The sequence below is a fragment of the Podarcis bocagei genome, assembly GCF_964188305.1.
Source record: "Podarcis bocagei genome assembly, chromosome: 5".
In the NCBI taxonomy this organism is placed as follows: Eukaryota; Metazoa; Chordata; class Lepidosauria; order Squamata; family Lacertidae; genus Podarcis; species Podarcis bocagei.
This window is the reverse complement of record NC_138129.1, coordinates 79,730,644-79,745,351: the sequence shown is the minus strand read 5'-3', so window position 1 is coordinate 79,745,351 and position 14,708 is coordinate 79,730,644. Positions and strand designations below refer to the sequence as shown.

General features: G+C 43.2%; 1 protein-coding gene across 1 annotated transcript; it reads left to right on the top strand.

Annotated features, from left to right (window-relative positions):
• The first annotated feature begins 3,379 nt into the window (after positions 1-3,379).
• VCAM1 (vascular cell adhesion molecule 1) lies at positions 3,380-13,492 on the top strand. Its single transcript, XM_081195017.1, has 7 exons — positions 3,380-3,730; positions 5,089-5,364; positions 6,765-7,085; positions 8,318-8,584; positions 9,221-9,487; positions 9,780-10,145; positions 11,514-13,492. Exons 1-7 carry the CDS (start codon positions 3,673-3,675, stop codon positions 11,672-11,674), a joined length of 1,716 nt encoding a protein of 571 aa, XP_081051143.1. The 5' UTR covers positions 3,380-3,672; the 3' UTR covers positions 11,675-13,492.
• Positions 13,493-14,708: the final 1,216 nt, after the last annotated feature.

Below are 14,708 nucleotides of genomic sequence, written 5' to 3'. Positions count from 1 at the left end.
ACAGTGTTCTCTATTACTGCCCCTTCAATGTGCATTTATTCATTTATTTTAATTCCCTGTCCTTTGAAAGAAAGCGGGGCAGTGATCTACTGATATACAGAAAAGATACACCGCATGTCCACATACAAAGGCATCTTCGTCACTGTACAGCTTCCTGTTTTGACTATTTTTAGTCATACATAGGTTATTTACATAGTGAGGAAGAGGAGCACAGCTATGCAAAGTCAATAGGTCTGCCCCAAGAAGGGGAAACTGAGCTCTGTGCACACATGTGCTCAGGAAGTGCTTTGAGAGATGCCCCTTTGGCACAAAATGGATTATAACCATTCCAGCGTCACACTGACAAAAAGTGTGGGACAGGGATGACATGGGGATGGTGTCTGTATAAGTAAAAGGTAAAGGACCCCTGGATGGTTAAGTCCAGTGGACTTCAACAATGGGGTGTGGCGTTCATCTAGCTTTGCAGGCCGAGGGAGCCGGTGTTTGTCCACAGACAGCTTTCTGGGTCATGTGGCCTGCATGACTAAACTGCTTCTGGTGCAACGGGACACCGTAACAAGTGCCAGAGTGCACTGAAACACTGTTTACCTTCCCACCACAGTGGTACCTATTTATCTATTCATGCTGGTGTACTTTCAGATGGCTAGATTGGCAGCGGCTGGGACAAAGAGACAGGAGCTCATCTTGTCACGTGGATTCGAACTGCTGACCTTACAATCTGCAAGCTCAAGAGGCTAGGTGGTGTACAGCACCCCAAAAGATGCAGAGAGAAAACACCCACGAAGCCAGTGTACTTCATGGCTAAATAGGGACTCAAACCCTGGTCTAATCCAGCCCGCTAGCCTTTGCACCACATTGTGTTAAGTTGTGGGTGAACATATCAGATGATACAGTGATTCTTCAAACAGCTCTTGTTTATTCACAGCCAGAACAGAACAGAACTGAAGGGTTCAGCCAGCCTGCTTATACAGAGCTCCACTAGAACGCAACAGTAACCACTTTCTGTAACTATCCAATCACTGAACGTCACTTTCCATCCCTTATTTGCATATGTGGACCTGAGTGAAAACTATCTACAGTATCCCCCTCCTGGCCCAGGGTGAGAACTTCAGTGCATAACACATTGGCTCCTTTCTCAAATGCTTCAATGGTGAACAAAGTTTCGGAGCGAAACGGCTTGTCAAATTCCCTTGCAAGTGCATGCCACATTGATAGTGCTTAGGAATTATACAGAGCTTCTGTGAAGCTCAAAGTGCACCGCACACATCTCTAGTTGCAACGAACCAGAAAACAAAAGGGTCTGCCTTGTTTTCCTGCTGCCTGAGTTTGCAAAAGAAATAGCTTTTTTTTCACATAAGGAAAACTGTCACCTGCCTATCCTGTTTCGCCGCCGGAGGCAAAACAGGAAGGTGCTGTCCGCCCCTACCAAACCCCTCACTTACGAGGGCTCCTGCAAGATCTCGCTCGAACCCGGAAGCCACCACAACCACTTCTCCTCACTTCTCCAGTGACAACAGGATGGGTGGTTTGCCTGTAGTGGCGCCTTTTGGATTCTGCCGCCTGAGCCAGTTGCCTCAGTCTGCCTCATGGAGGGGCCGGCCCTGCTATCACCTGCTCATACGTGGGTGGGGAACTAAGCAAGATAACGGACCATGCAGAACTGGCAAAATTAACAGCAAAATTAAGATAATCTAATGATGAGCGTTTTATGAAAGAACAGGTGCCTTTTTTCATACTACTTAAAGAAATATAATAGTATGATGAACTCGTGAGCAGGATTTGAGATATGAGTGACAGAAGTAATTAGATTATAGCGCTGTGGGTTATGATTTAATAGATGGGAGAAGGGAGAAACAACAACTCCCTGGAAAACAGGATGGGAAGTTGACAAAAATAAGAGAAAAAACATAATTGTGTATTGGATTGTATATGTTGAAAATGTTGAAACTTAATAAAATATTATTGGGGGAAAGAAGATCACAAACAAGTGCAAGCAAGGACTCAGCAAGTACATTGTGAGATATTTTTAAGGGGATATTTATTGAAATTATTCATGGCCACATTCATGGCATGTTTTTAAGCTTCAGTTTTAAAATTGGTTTTTTAAAAATGGTATTTTATATTTTGTCATGTAAGATGCCTCATCAGGGCTAAATCCTAAAAGTAATTAAATAAAGGAGTGACGAGGGGAGGAACACAAGGGTGGAGGACCTCAGGCCCAGGGGCCAAATGTGACCCTCTATCTGGCCCTTGGAAATCTCTCAAGCCCCACCTCGATTCCTCAGGCCACACACCTGACTGTTCCTACTTTGCATTGTCCTTTGGTGTTTTTGCCTGGCTGCAATGTGCCCTTGAAGTCTTGCATGACTGGATGGATGAGAGAAGTCGGGGCAGAAGCTAGGCAAATGTAACACAAGTAAAATTTGGTGCTCTGCCTCTGGCCCTGCCCAGCTCTGAGATGTGGCCCCTGGGAGGTTGCCCAGAAAGGACAGTGGCCCTCAGCCTGACAAAGATTGTCCACCCCTTTGCTAACGAGTACAGATCAGGCCTTCAGCCTGACAGATCAAAGGACCGTGAGCCAGTAAAGCAAATAAAAATGGGAACCTTAATATAGGAATTGTTACAACAGCCCTGTAAGCTTGGCCAGTGTTCTCATTCCCTCTTTGCAAGGGGTTGGGGGGGTACTAGAACCGAGTGAGAAAGAAAGAGGCTCACTTAAAGTCCTGTATATGTTGCGCTTGAAGTCATTTAGGGTCATTTAACACTTTTTCACACAGCGGGACGCGGGTGGTGCTGTGGGTTAAACCACAGAGCCTAGGACTTGCCGATCAGAAGGTCGGCGGTTCGAATCTCCGCGACGGGGTGAGCGCCCGTTGCTCGGTCTGTGCTCCTGCCAACCTAGCAGTTTGAAAGCACGTCAAAGTGCAAGTAGATAAATGGGTACCACTCCGGCGGGAAGGTAAACGGCGTTTCCGTGCGCTGCTCTGGTTCACCAGAAGCGGCTTAGTCATGCTGGCCACATGACCCGGAAGCTGTACGCCAGCTCCCTCAGCTAATAAAGCGAGATGAGCGCCGCAACCCCAGAGTCGGTCACGACTGGACCTAATGGTCAGGGGTCCCTTTACCTTTACCTAACACTTTTTCTTCACCATTTCCCCCCAGTAGTATGAGCCCTAAAATTCCTTCCTGTTAGATTTTCATTTTTCTCCTGCACTTAAATTTATTTGCTCTTCCTTTCTCTCTCTCTTCCTCCCTCCCCCAACTCCCTTCTTGATAGAGAGCCTCTTGTTTTTCTTTCATGCTGTTGTCAGGGTTTTTTTTTTTTTTGTGAGAAACGAAATATAGCTCAGGAAGCAGTAGAGGGAGCCAAGCCCAGGGAGCGACTCCAAGTCCACTCCTCACTGAGGGGGGGTTTCACTTTTTACTCTTGCTTTATGGGGTTTCCCGGCATGGAAATTCCAACTTTGTCTTGCCCACCTCACCCCTTCCCCACAGCCAACCCCTCCTTCACTGTATATAAAAAGAAAGAGATGGAGTTTCCTCACACTGCTTTCCCTCTCGGAGCCAATACTTTCAAAAGCCTTGGCTTTCACTTCAGAAGGAGCAGCATCAAGGTTCTCAGACTGGTTTCCTTTTCCCTCTCGATATCAGTTTAAGACGAAAGGCAGCCAAATGTCAAGAGGAACTTCGTCAGCGTTGACGGCGCTTTTACTTATGGCTGTCCTAACTTGTGAGTTGTGTGCTTTGCTTTGGTATTTTTCAGGAGGCAGGAATTCTGTGCTTTTAGATATGTACTACCATTGCTACCTGTTGAGTTTTGGCTTTGCCTAAGCTTTGCCTAGTTTGTTTGATGTGAGGCGTGTTTTTAAAAATTGCATGCTCAGTCTAGTAGTATGAGACACGTAAACTGTTATCTTATAAATGAATGGTTTCAGGAAAATAGCATCACTGGTGCAAGGAAGAAATTTCAATGATAAATCTAAATTATTTAGGTGCAGAAGAAGCCCCTTAATAACGGGGTAGTCCTAATCCTTATTTGAGAGCAAAACCTGCAGTGGAACTTACTTCTGAGTGGAGGTCGATCAGTCCATTTTGGTTATCCCTGTTTATCATTTTTCCAGTTATCCACATTTTGCACTTTAGTGTGAATTTCTGTTTTAACTAACATATGCTTTGTTGGAAGCAATTAAGTTCTTTTCACCAATATATTAATTATTATGCACACTTTCCCACAAAATATGCAATTTTTTGTTTGGTGAACTGTATTGCAAAATTCAAGTAAGTGTGAATTTTGAAGGAGAGCTGCACACATTTTTGTTTTGGAAAGCGTGAATTTGCTTCAGCTTTAAATATGAACAGAACAAAATTTCTCCTCCATCCCTACTCCTGAGAATTAGTGACTTCATGCATAAGATCGTGCTGACAGTCTGATCCTGCCTGTGTTTACTCATAAATAGCACAAATTCTTTCCCCTGAATTCAGTAAGACTTACTTGAAGTAGGTAGCCATGTCTGTTTAAAATGTCTACTCAGAAGTAAGTCCTATTGAAAGTGAGGTTAGGATTGCAGCCTAAATCTTGCTGAGTTCAATGGGGCATATTCCCAGCCAGGTAATTTTACATTGGAATTCCTGCCCAAGTACTTATGTACAGATCATGCAATTTTAGAAATACTGTTACAGTTGTATATGCAAAATCAACTTGTGTATTAAACAGGTCAAGTGAAATGAATTAAACAAGGCCTTTGGGGCAATAATTCACCTGCTGTCGGCTGTTCAAATCAGTTGGTGACAGATGGATTTTAGGTTGCCAGCAAGCATAAATTTGTATAGGTTTATAAACTGTCACAATTGTAGATTTAAACCCAGACATCTGAAACTCAGTTCAGTATTTGCTTAGACAGTTGTGTGTGCTTGCTTGGCAGAATGTGCCATTGAATTCAATGAGGTGTGGACTGGAGATGACTTGTTGAGAATAGACAATCTGATGGATTTAGACGTTGCCTATATGGTGGGGAATGTCATTAGAGGAAAATATAAAGCCTAACTGAATTAAAGAGATTGACCCTGTTTCTTTCCCTCTTCTTTCAGCTAAAGCATTTAAAGTGGAGGACATTGTGCCCGGCCACCAAGTTGCCGCACAGATCGGTGAAGACCTGGAGCTATGGTGCAACACAACTGGCTGTGATCACCCCACTTTTTTCTGGAGGACTCAGCTTGACTTCCCGTTAGGTGCAAATGTGAGCCGACGGGGAAGCAGCTCAGTCTTAACGATGAAGGTTGGCTTTGAAAACGAGCACGAATATCTCTGCAACACTAGATGCGGGGATGTCAGGAAACAAAAGAGGGTGCAAATTGACATTTACTGTAAGTAGTATTCCTGCACAACCCTCTGAAACAATCACATTTCAACCTACTAATAACTATAATGCTTGGCACCGGTTTGTTTTCTCTGTTTTAGTTGCACCTTGCTTTTTTCACAGTCTAGATCCAGGATTTTACATGTTCATTGTTCCACGTGCATCTCATTTGATCTGTGCTCGTTTCTGGATTTGTTTGTTTTGCTCAAGACAACCCAGATAACAGAGAAAGGTTGCACACCAGTTTATACAGTGTGACTAAATTGAGTAGCATTCTCCTGGGGTGAGGGGCCTGCACCCCCTCCTCAAAAAAGTTCAGTTAAGCAATTTTGGACCCAACGCTGTATATGAAGTCACTTTTAGAGGCATTTTATTAGTTTTGGCTGATCTACGACCTGCAGCCCTATCTGGACACAAAGAGCCTTGCTACCATTATAGCTCAGCTGGTTAGCGTGTGGTGCTGATAATGGCAAGGTTGCAGGTTCAAATCCCATATGGGACAGCTGCATGTTCCTGCACTGCAGGGGGCTGGACTAAATGTTGCTCAGGATCCCTTCCAATTCTACAGTTCTATGGTCCTTGCTCTAATAACCTCCCACTTCCAACACTGCAGTGATTTATATGTGAGGTTGCCCATTAGATGGCCCTGAGTTCTAGTATTGTGTGAGAGGAAGAAAAAGCTTCCCATTACCTGCTTTCTCTGCAGCGTGCATTAACATACTGAATAGGCTGTGTTGAACAAAATCTCCATGGAAATCCTTCTTAAGCCTCATTGAAGTGAGCAGGAGGTGAACAGAGCACAGTCAAGCTCTTGAAGAGTTTCCAATTGAATATTGTCAGTGAGGGGGGACGATTCCCCAGTACAATGGTACCTTGGTACTTGAATGGCTTGGTTCCCGAATGCCGAAAACCCAAGAAGTAAGTGTTCCGGTTTGCGAACTTTTTCGGAAGCCGAACGTCCTGCAGCCAATCAGAAGCCATGCCTTGGTTTTCGAATGGTTTCAGGTGTCGAACAGACTCCCGGAACGGATTAAGTTCAAGAACCAAGGTCCCACTGTACAGATGGAGCCATTATAATTTAAAACACATTCTAGAAATTTTCCGTGTTGCTTTCTAAATACATGGAAGCAAGTGGGTCCTTCATATTTTGATGCAACTGAATGAGTACCGGTACTTGTTCAACCAACATGCAGAATTTGGAAAGTTCTTTCTGTCAGGAAGAATTCGCATATGAAAACCCCCTCACTGCTGCTTCAGTTTTCCTTCAGCTGTGATAGGTCTTGACTTGAGAAGCAGATCATACTCAAAACACCAGAAACCTGAATTTAGGGTGTGTGCACAACATGCAGGCATTCCACTTTGAGCCTCTCTCGAGTAACCTTTTCTCCTTCTGTGTCCTATTTCTAGCATTCCCCAGTGATCCTGTTATAGAGATCAGCCAGCCGCTTATTCTGGGGGAACCAGCCACTATCACCTGCCGTGTTCCTAAAGTGTATCCCGCTGAACGGCTGGAGATCTACTTGGAGATAGAAGGGGAGGTTCGTCGGATGACAGAGTTTTCCCGAGAACCCCTTAACAAATCTGTCGAGACGAAAAGTGCGAGCATGACGTTTACTCCCAGTGAAGAAGATAATGGGAAAGAAGTCACATGCAGAGCTGAACTGCCAATTGATGAGATGGAGTTTGAGCCCAAGGCGAGGAAAACAACACAAATATTGCATGTTAACTGTAAGTAAATTGAGACAATTGGTCTTCAGGGATACATTATATGTACAGGAGAGAATCAAGACCTAGGGTGCAGCACTGATTAATTATCCCATTATCATCATCACCATCATCAGTGTGGATGTGACTTAGTTTTCATTTTTACACACTGTAAAGGTAAAGGTACCCCTGACCATTAGGCCCAGTCACAGATGACTCTGGGGTTGCACTCTCATCTCGCTCTATAGACTTTGGGAGCCAGCGTTTGTCTGCAGACAGCTTCTGGGTCATGTGGCCAGCATGACTAAGCCACTTCTGGCGAACCAGAGCAGTGCACGGAAATGCCGTTTATCTTCCCGCCAGAGCAGTACCCATTTATCTACTTGCACCTTGACGTGGTTTCGAGCTGCTAGGAGCAGGGACCGAACAACGGCAGCTCACCCCGTTGCGGGGATTCAAACCGCCGACCTTCTGATCAGCAAGCCCTAGGCTCTGTGGTTTAGACCACAACACCACCCGTGTCCACTGTAGTGTGTGACAAATTTAGTGACACTGGGGAACAACCTTGCTGAAAAAAGGCCTGTTGGTACCTCGGGTTACAAACACTTTGGGTTACAGACTCCACTATCCTGGAAGTAGTTAAGAACTTTACCTCAGGATGAGAACAGAAATCGCGTGTCAGTAGCAGAGCAGCAGCGGGAGGCCCTATTAGCTAAAGTGGTACCTCAGGTTAAGAATGGTTTCAGGTTAAGAACGGACCTCCAGAACGAATTAAGTTCGTAACCAGAGATATGACTGTAATAATAGATCTATCCCATTTTGGCTCTTGATTTGGCCATTGTTTAATGTAAACCACTTGCTGGTTTTTACTACAATTAAGCAATGAGTACATTTTGATAAGTAAAGAAAATAAATAAACCATAGGGAAGCAATAATACATACGGATCAATTTCTTCTGAGAGACACTAATGCTTTGTGACACACGAAGTAGATCTTTTGGCACGGCTGCAAAAGGAAAATTAAAACTGGAAAGAGTTAGATGATATTGCTATGATCTATTTTGGAGATGCAGAAATTTAATCTGATTTTTCTTTCCTCTATATTATTGGTGTTGGTTGTATTGTTGCTATGTTTGAATTTTGTACACTATAATGTAATGGTCAGAGCTTTTGGCTAGCACAATAAACTTACTGAACTGACATTTAACAACGTACACTAATGACAGGCTTGCAATGTGGTTGTTTCTCCTCTCGTAGATGCCCCCAGACTTCCAGACTTCTCCATCCTTCCTGCTGGGTCAGTTAAGGAAGGAGAAAGTGTTACTTTGCAGTGCTTTGCAAAGGGCAACCCTGCTGCCAAGGTCACCATAAGGAGGAAATCAGCCAGTGAAAAAGTGGTCCTTGATAGCAAGGATGGAGTCGTCCACATCCCTAGAGTGACTCCTGATGATGTAGGAGACTACGAGTGTGAAGCAGAGAATGAGTTTGGGAAAGTCAAAAGGGCAGAAACACTAAGTGTGGAATGTAAGTTTGAATAAATAAGCAATACTTAGCATCTATTTTATTTATTTGTTATTTACTCAATGAATTTATATGCTGCCTTTCTGCTGAGGCACCCAAACTGAGTTTTAGAGCTCTCCAGTTTTGTGATTCGCCCATTGACTCTCTGGCAGATAAAAATAAAAACACAAACGAACACAAACAGCCCTCTCCCAAGTCCTCTCTTCCTTCTTACAGGGCAGATGGTGTCTGTTGGCCCTGGAAGAGGGTGGACTTTGTATCTCTGCCTGCCCCGCTCTCTGCCTTCTCACAGTGCAGAACGGTGTCGGTATTACATTTCCGAGTGCCCTTGCCCTGTAAGACAGGTCAAGACTGACCAAGCGCCCCTCTTCTTGCCTTCAGATGTGTTTAGCAGAAGACCTTCGTGTTCTGGAAAGCGCTGGAATGTTAGCATAAGCTGCTTCGTGAAAGCTTTTGCTTTGAAGCGTGTGGTGTAAATAAATGAAATAGATAAATGAAAAAAACAAATCTCCATATTCCAGCTGTGGGGCTAAGGTTGTGAGGTTTGTCTTAAGACCCCCCAGGGTATCTGCAGAACACACCTCACATCTTTAGTCAAGGCTTGGATAAAGTGCATCCTTTTTGCATTTTGTTTTCTAGATGGACCAAGGAATACAAGGATTGTCGCTGCACCTTCTAACACAGTGAAGGAAGGAGACACCGTAACTCTGACTTGTTCCACCTATGGGAGTCCCACCCCAAATGTTTTCTGGAAAAAGCAGCTTTTGAACGGAGGCTCTCGGCTCATTTTGGAAGGTGCTACTTTAACCATAAAAGCCATACAGGCAGAAGCTATGGGACTTTATGAGTGTGAAGCAGTTAGCGTGGCTGGGAAAGAAAGCAGAACTGTGGAAATAATTGTTCAAGGTAAATAAAGGTTTACAGCGAAACAAGTTCAGCTTTGATTTCTAGGGCCAGATTGTGTGCTCTTCACTTTTGGTTAAGGGCAGAGATGAAATTAACTTGCCTGCTAAATCCTTCTCTTCAGTTTTTAGTGCTGGAATACTCCCCAGCTCTGAATGCTCAAATGTTTGCCAAATATTTGAAAAGTTGAGATATGTATGTGATTCTTGATTTGACAGTATTTGCACAGTGTAACTCAACCTTTTTATCTGGATTGATTATGAATGCCACTAAATATATCCCCCTTTTTCTCCAGTCTTGTCACCCTCTACTCCAGAAATGTCACATTCTACTCCAGAATTGTCACCAACTGCTTCAGAATTGTCACCCTCCACTCCAGAATTGTCACCCTCCACTCCAGAATTGTCACCCTCCACTCCAGCATTAACAGATCAAACTGAAACTGTTACTGAGGTGGAAGATTTCGCCATTAAGAGCACAACCTATAATACTCAACGTCAAGTGACTGACAGCAAAGGGGACGATCCGGAAAAGGAAACTTCACTCACCACAAACGGAAGAATCTTTACAACGTATACAGCATCCAGAAACAATACAATCACGTACGCAGTGAAAGTTGATGATGTTGGAAACAGTACAGAAGAGGACAAAATAGTCAAAGGTAAGTAATTCACTGCCCCTCCCCGACTATTGTATCCTCACACCAGAGGTGTGGCAATCATGGGAGTTGTAGTCAATCAATACCTGAGTTAGCCAGAGAGCTAACTACAGTCATACCTCGGGTTGAAGTAGCTTCGGGATGAATATTTTTGGGTTGCGCTCCACGGTGACCCAGAAGTAATGGAGCGTGTTACTTCTGGGTTTTGCCGCTTGCGCATGTGCAGACGCTCAAAATGACGTCACACGCATACGCGGAAGCGGCGAAATGCGACCCGCGCATGTGCAGTTGCGTGTTACGTTCGCTTCAGGATGCGAATGGGGCTCCAGAACAGATCCCGTTCACATCCAAAAGTACCACTGTATTTAGCTGCAGTATAAGCTCTAGGTGGTTTACAAGAAATATTAGGATCCTCAATAAAAATAGATTAAAACTAATAATAAAAATAAAAATGAAGCATGATACCCGAACAACATCCAAGTGTCGGGATGTGCTTGTCTGAACAAAAAATGTTTTGAAGACATGCCGAAAAGAGTACAGCAAAAGAAGTTAAACCATGGGAAATAATTTAAGGGAGGAAAAACAGAAATACCATGTCTTCGGCAACAGTTTGGGTGTTTTATTATGTCTCTTTACTCAAGAAGATCTAGCAGTGGAAGAAACTGTCCATTTTGGTTCTCTCCGTTTCTCCAGTTTTCAGTCTTAAATTCAGTTCTCCACATTTTGCAGCAATTTGTGTGTTTGTGTTTTTTAAAAGAAATCCACAAGAAAATTCATCACCATTTTAGCATGAATTTATCTTAGCAAACACTTTTTTGCTTGCACTTTTAATGTGCACATTTTTGCAAGCAATTTGCATTTTTGTATGTTATTTTTACTAATACCTTCATTTCTATGCACACTTTTGACCTAGCCTATCCATTTTTGTCAATATTATTTACATCACAATATTCGGATAGGTGTGGATTTTGAAGGATTCATATTGAACATATTGTTTCAGAAAATACAAATTTTGTGGATTTGACTTATAAAGGTGTACCAAATTGAATTTTTCCTCCATCCCTAACAATGATGCAAACAATTGAGTTCTCGGAGGGAGCAAGAGTGATGTTAAATTCAGAAGGGAAGGGAATTATTTTGTTAGGACAGAGCTAACCAACATGGAACACTTTGCATGATGTTGGACTACAACTCCCATCAGCCAAAGCAAGCGTGACTAAAGGTCAGGGATGATGGGAGTTGTAGTCCAACATCATCTGTAGGGCAGTACATTGGCTACTCTGTGTGAAGATGTATTGTCTTTAAGGTAGCACTACTGATATAATAACTCAACTTCACTCAACTTCTTTATCTTCCCCCCGATTTCTGCAGAGAGAATAGAAGAGCCAGATTACGTGACTCCTGTGATCATTGCTGTTTCTTCGTTAGCAACGGCGGCTGGGCCCATGGCAGCCCTATTGATTTACATTTTTCGAAAGGCGAAAATCAACAGATCCTACAGCCTGGTGAACTCCCTGAAACCAAAAGTATAAACAGAGCAAGAGCAACCACATGTTTTCTGCAAGATTAACAGGCGGATAATGTCGTGCATTGCTTTGATGAACTTCCTCATCATAACTCAATGTGATAAACCAAAAATACGCACTTTCGTGAGAATCACCGTGGTGTAGTTGTTAAGTGTGTTGGGCTAGGACTGGGGAGACCCAGGTTTGTCCCTACGCAGCCGTTAATCTTGCTGGGCTCCCTGGGGTCAGTCACTCTCTCAAGCTAACCTACCTCACAAGGTGGTTTTAGTGAGAAAATGGGGGTGAGGCTATGGGTGCTGTCCTGAGATTCTTAGTGGAAGGACAAGGTATCTGAAGAAGTGTGAAGGCACACAAAGGCTTATACCAAGAACAAACTTAGTTGGTCTCTAAGGTGTCACTGGACAATTATTGTTATTTTTAATATATATTTTGACTGTGTCAGACCAACACGGCTACCTACCTGAAGGTTTTAAAATGTGATATATACAGCTTCGCATCTTTTGGTAGCTAAGTTAAGGGATCTGTGGGCAATGGCAGACTGTGGGGTTTCAAATTTCAGCACCATAATTTCATTCTACATCATAGTTGTGGTGCCTCCGAAGCTCTGCACCCAGTGGAACTGAACCACTCAGGCGCCCCTAAATCCACCTCTGTCTGCGGGGCAGATGTTACCTATTAATAAAAGGTCAATCGCTTGCTTTCGAACTGCCTTCACAGAAGGAAATCCTGGAAGCATTAGACCATCCTTAGAAATAGCGTATATTTTATAAAGTCACAGATCTGAGGGGGAAATGCCCAAACTTGCCATGGCCCTATTAGTTCTGTGCCAAAGCATTTCCTACCACATATAGCGGAATAATTGCTGGGTGGTTCAGAAAGCAAGATTGGTGAGTTTGTATTATTACAGAGTGTGGGGTTCCCCGTCCCTCTAATCCAACTGAAGTTAGGGATTTTAAAGACCCACTGATTTCAGTGGAGGTTATTTTAAAAGACACGCTTAATCTTTCCATTGAAATAAACTGTACTTCTTACAGTTGGGCAGATCCACACCACACATTTGAACTAACGTCTGTATACATACCCAATCCTTTCCGTCATTTTCAGCAATGCAATCTGGTAGTTTCACGAACCTACAGCAGTGTAAAGTGAAGTTCTATGAGAAAGACTAGGTGGAATTCTTAACATGTTCCTCAGCACCCATGCCAGGAATCTGGGGAGGGGGGAGCTGCAACAGTTAAGCTTGTTTAAAACTGTCACAACATGGTAGTGTATAGACAATGTTCTGTGACGTCATTCTCTATGACTGAATAAAACTAAGGCTGCGATCCTATGCACGCTTCATAGGGCATATTTATCTGAATAAATATGCTTATGATCACATGGCAGAACGTCCTCCACTCATATTAAGTGGAGTTCAAAACATGTGTTGTCTCCCTAAATTCTAACTACAAAACAACAAAACTGACTTTTAATGTCTACTTTGAAGGACGCTCTCAACTGTAATTTTACAAAAATTAGCTTGTACAATAGCACTCATGAAATTCATTCCCAGTGGAGTGATGATATGTCCTTCTGAAAATATTTTCGACACCCTCACCTGCAATTTCATGTTCTTGGTACTTTTACGTCTTGCACAGTATTATTTAAATCTGTTTGTAGCACCAAAGTTTTTTTATCCTGTGAATAGAATATTCGTGTTTACATTACCTCCGCTCCCATTTGTAAAATGTTGTTCTGCTAAACAGCAACGTAGCCGAAGTTCTGTAGCTAGTTTATGTGTTATTATTACCTTTGTAAATAAATGTCCTTTTCCTTGCTTTGTAAGGGTTGCTGTTTTCTTTTGGCCCTTGCGAGATTTCGTAGAATTGTTTAGTTGTTTGCTGTAAACCGGGGACAGGGAACCTGTAGTCTTCCAGATATTGTTGGACTCCAATTCCCATCAGCCCCAGCAAGCATGGCCAATGTCTAGGGAGGATGGAGGTGGAGTTCAGTAACATCTGTGGAGCCCAAGGTACCCCAGCTCTGCTGTAAACCTTGGTTTGCTCAACTACACCTGACTTCAGCACTGCAGCTCTCTCAATCAATGGAAATTAGCTAGTAGGACTAGGAACTAATGGATGTTGATGTTGCCCCACAAGGTGTCTGTCTACTTTAGCAGTGGCAGTTGTGCTAATGTAATTGACAGTGTGAACCTAGGGTGTGAAGGACGGACTGTCTGAAAAGAACATCGGAGGGTGGTGGATGAGAAATTTCACAGCAGGCCTTTCAGACCCCCAACATGTAACCAATAGTCACCAGGGTGTCTGCAGGATTTTTTCCAGGTTGAGGGCAAAATACATACCGTACATACAAAACTAGTGTTTGAGAACAGACTACCATTTCTGGTAAATTCCAAGCTAGGTAGACCTGGCCTCTGAGAAACTTCTATACCATCTCTGTTGTTTCATGATGAGTAGACCTGACGTCTGTGATTGTATCTTGCCAATGAAACTCTTAATCTCACTTCTGGCTCCCATCAACCCGCTCTGGCCCTTGATTAATTGCACCGCTGATGCAATCAACTTTAACTTGCATTTCCCCAAATGGCAAGAGCAGCAGGAGAAGGGATTGCTACACTGCTAAGTGGTCATAAACTCTGCATCCCACCCCACCCCCAGTAAAATGGATGTAACAATATTGGGCTACTTTGCAGAGCGGCCATAACCCACACTCTCTGGATACAACCCCCATTCCTGCTTCTATCCCACTTTTTCTTTCCAAGGAAATAACCAACTTGATGTCCCCATTTTCACTTTTATTTTTACAATGATGAGAGCTCTTTCTCTCTCTGCCTGGGATGAACCTATGGCCGTTGGGGAGTGCTTCTGAATATTCTCCTATGAAATATTGGCATTGGCAGGGAATTGTTTTTTAATGTTAACAAATTAAATATTAAAGTTTACAATATTGAATAAATTTTGAGTAAGACCCGAGTAAGAAGACCACTTTCTGCTTTGGAAAAGAAGCAGTATTCCCATATGAGCCTTTTGCTCTTATCATT

Coding starts and splice junctions, on each gene's coding strand:
- VCAM1 (XM_081195017.1), top strand. CDS start 3,673: ATGTCAAGAGGAACTTCGTCAGCGTTGACGGCGCTTTTACTTATGGCT. Junction 7,086..8,317: donor ACAAATATTGCATGTTAACT/GTAAGTAAATTG, acceptor CTCCTCTCGTAG/ATGCCCCCAGACTTCCAGAC. Junction 9,488..9,779: donor TGTGGAAATAATTGTTCAAG/GTAAATAAAGGT, acceptor CTTTTTCTCCAG/TCTTGTCACCCTCTACTCCA.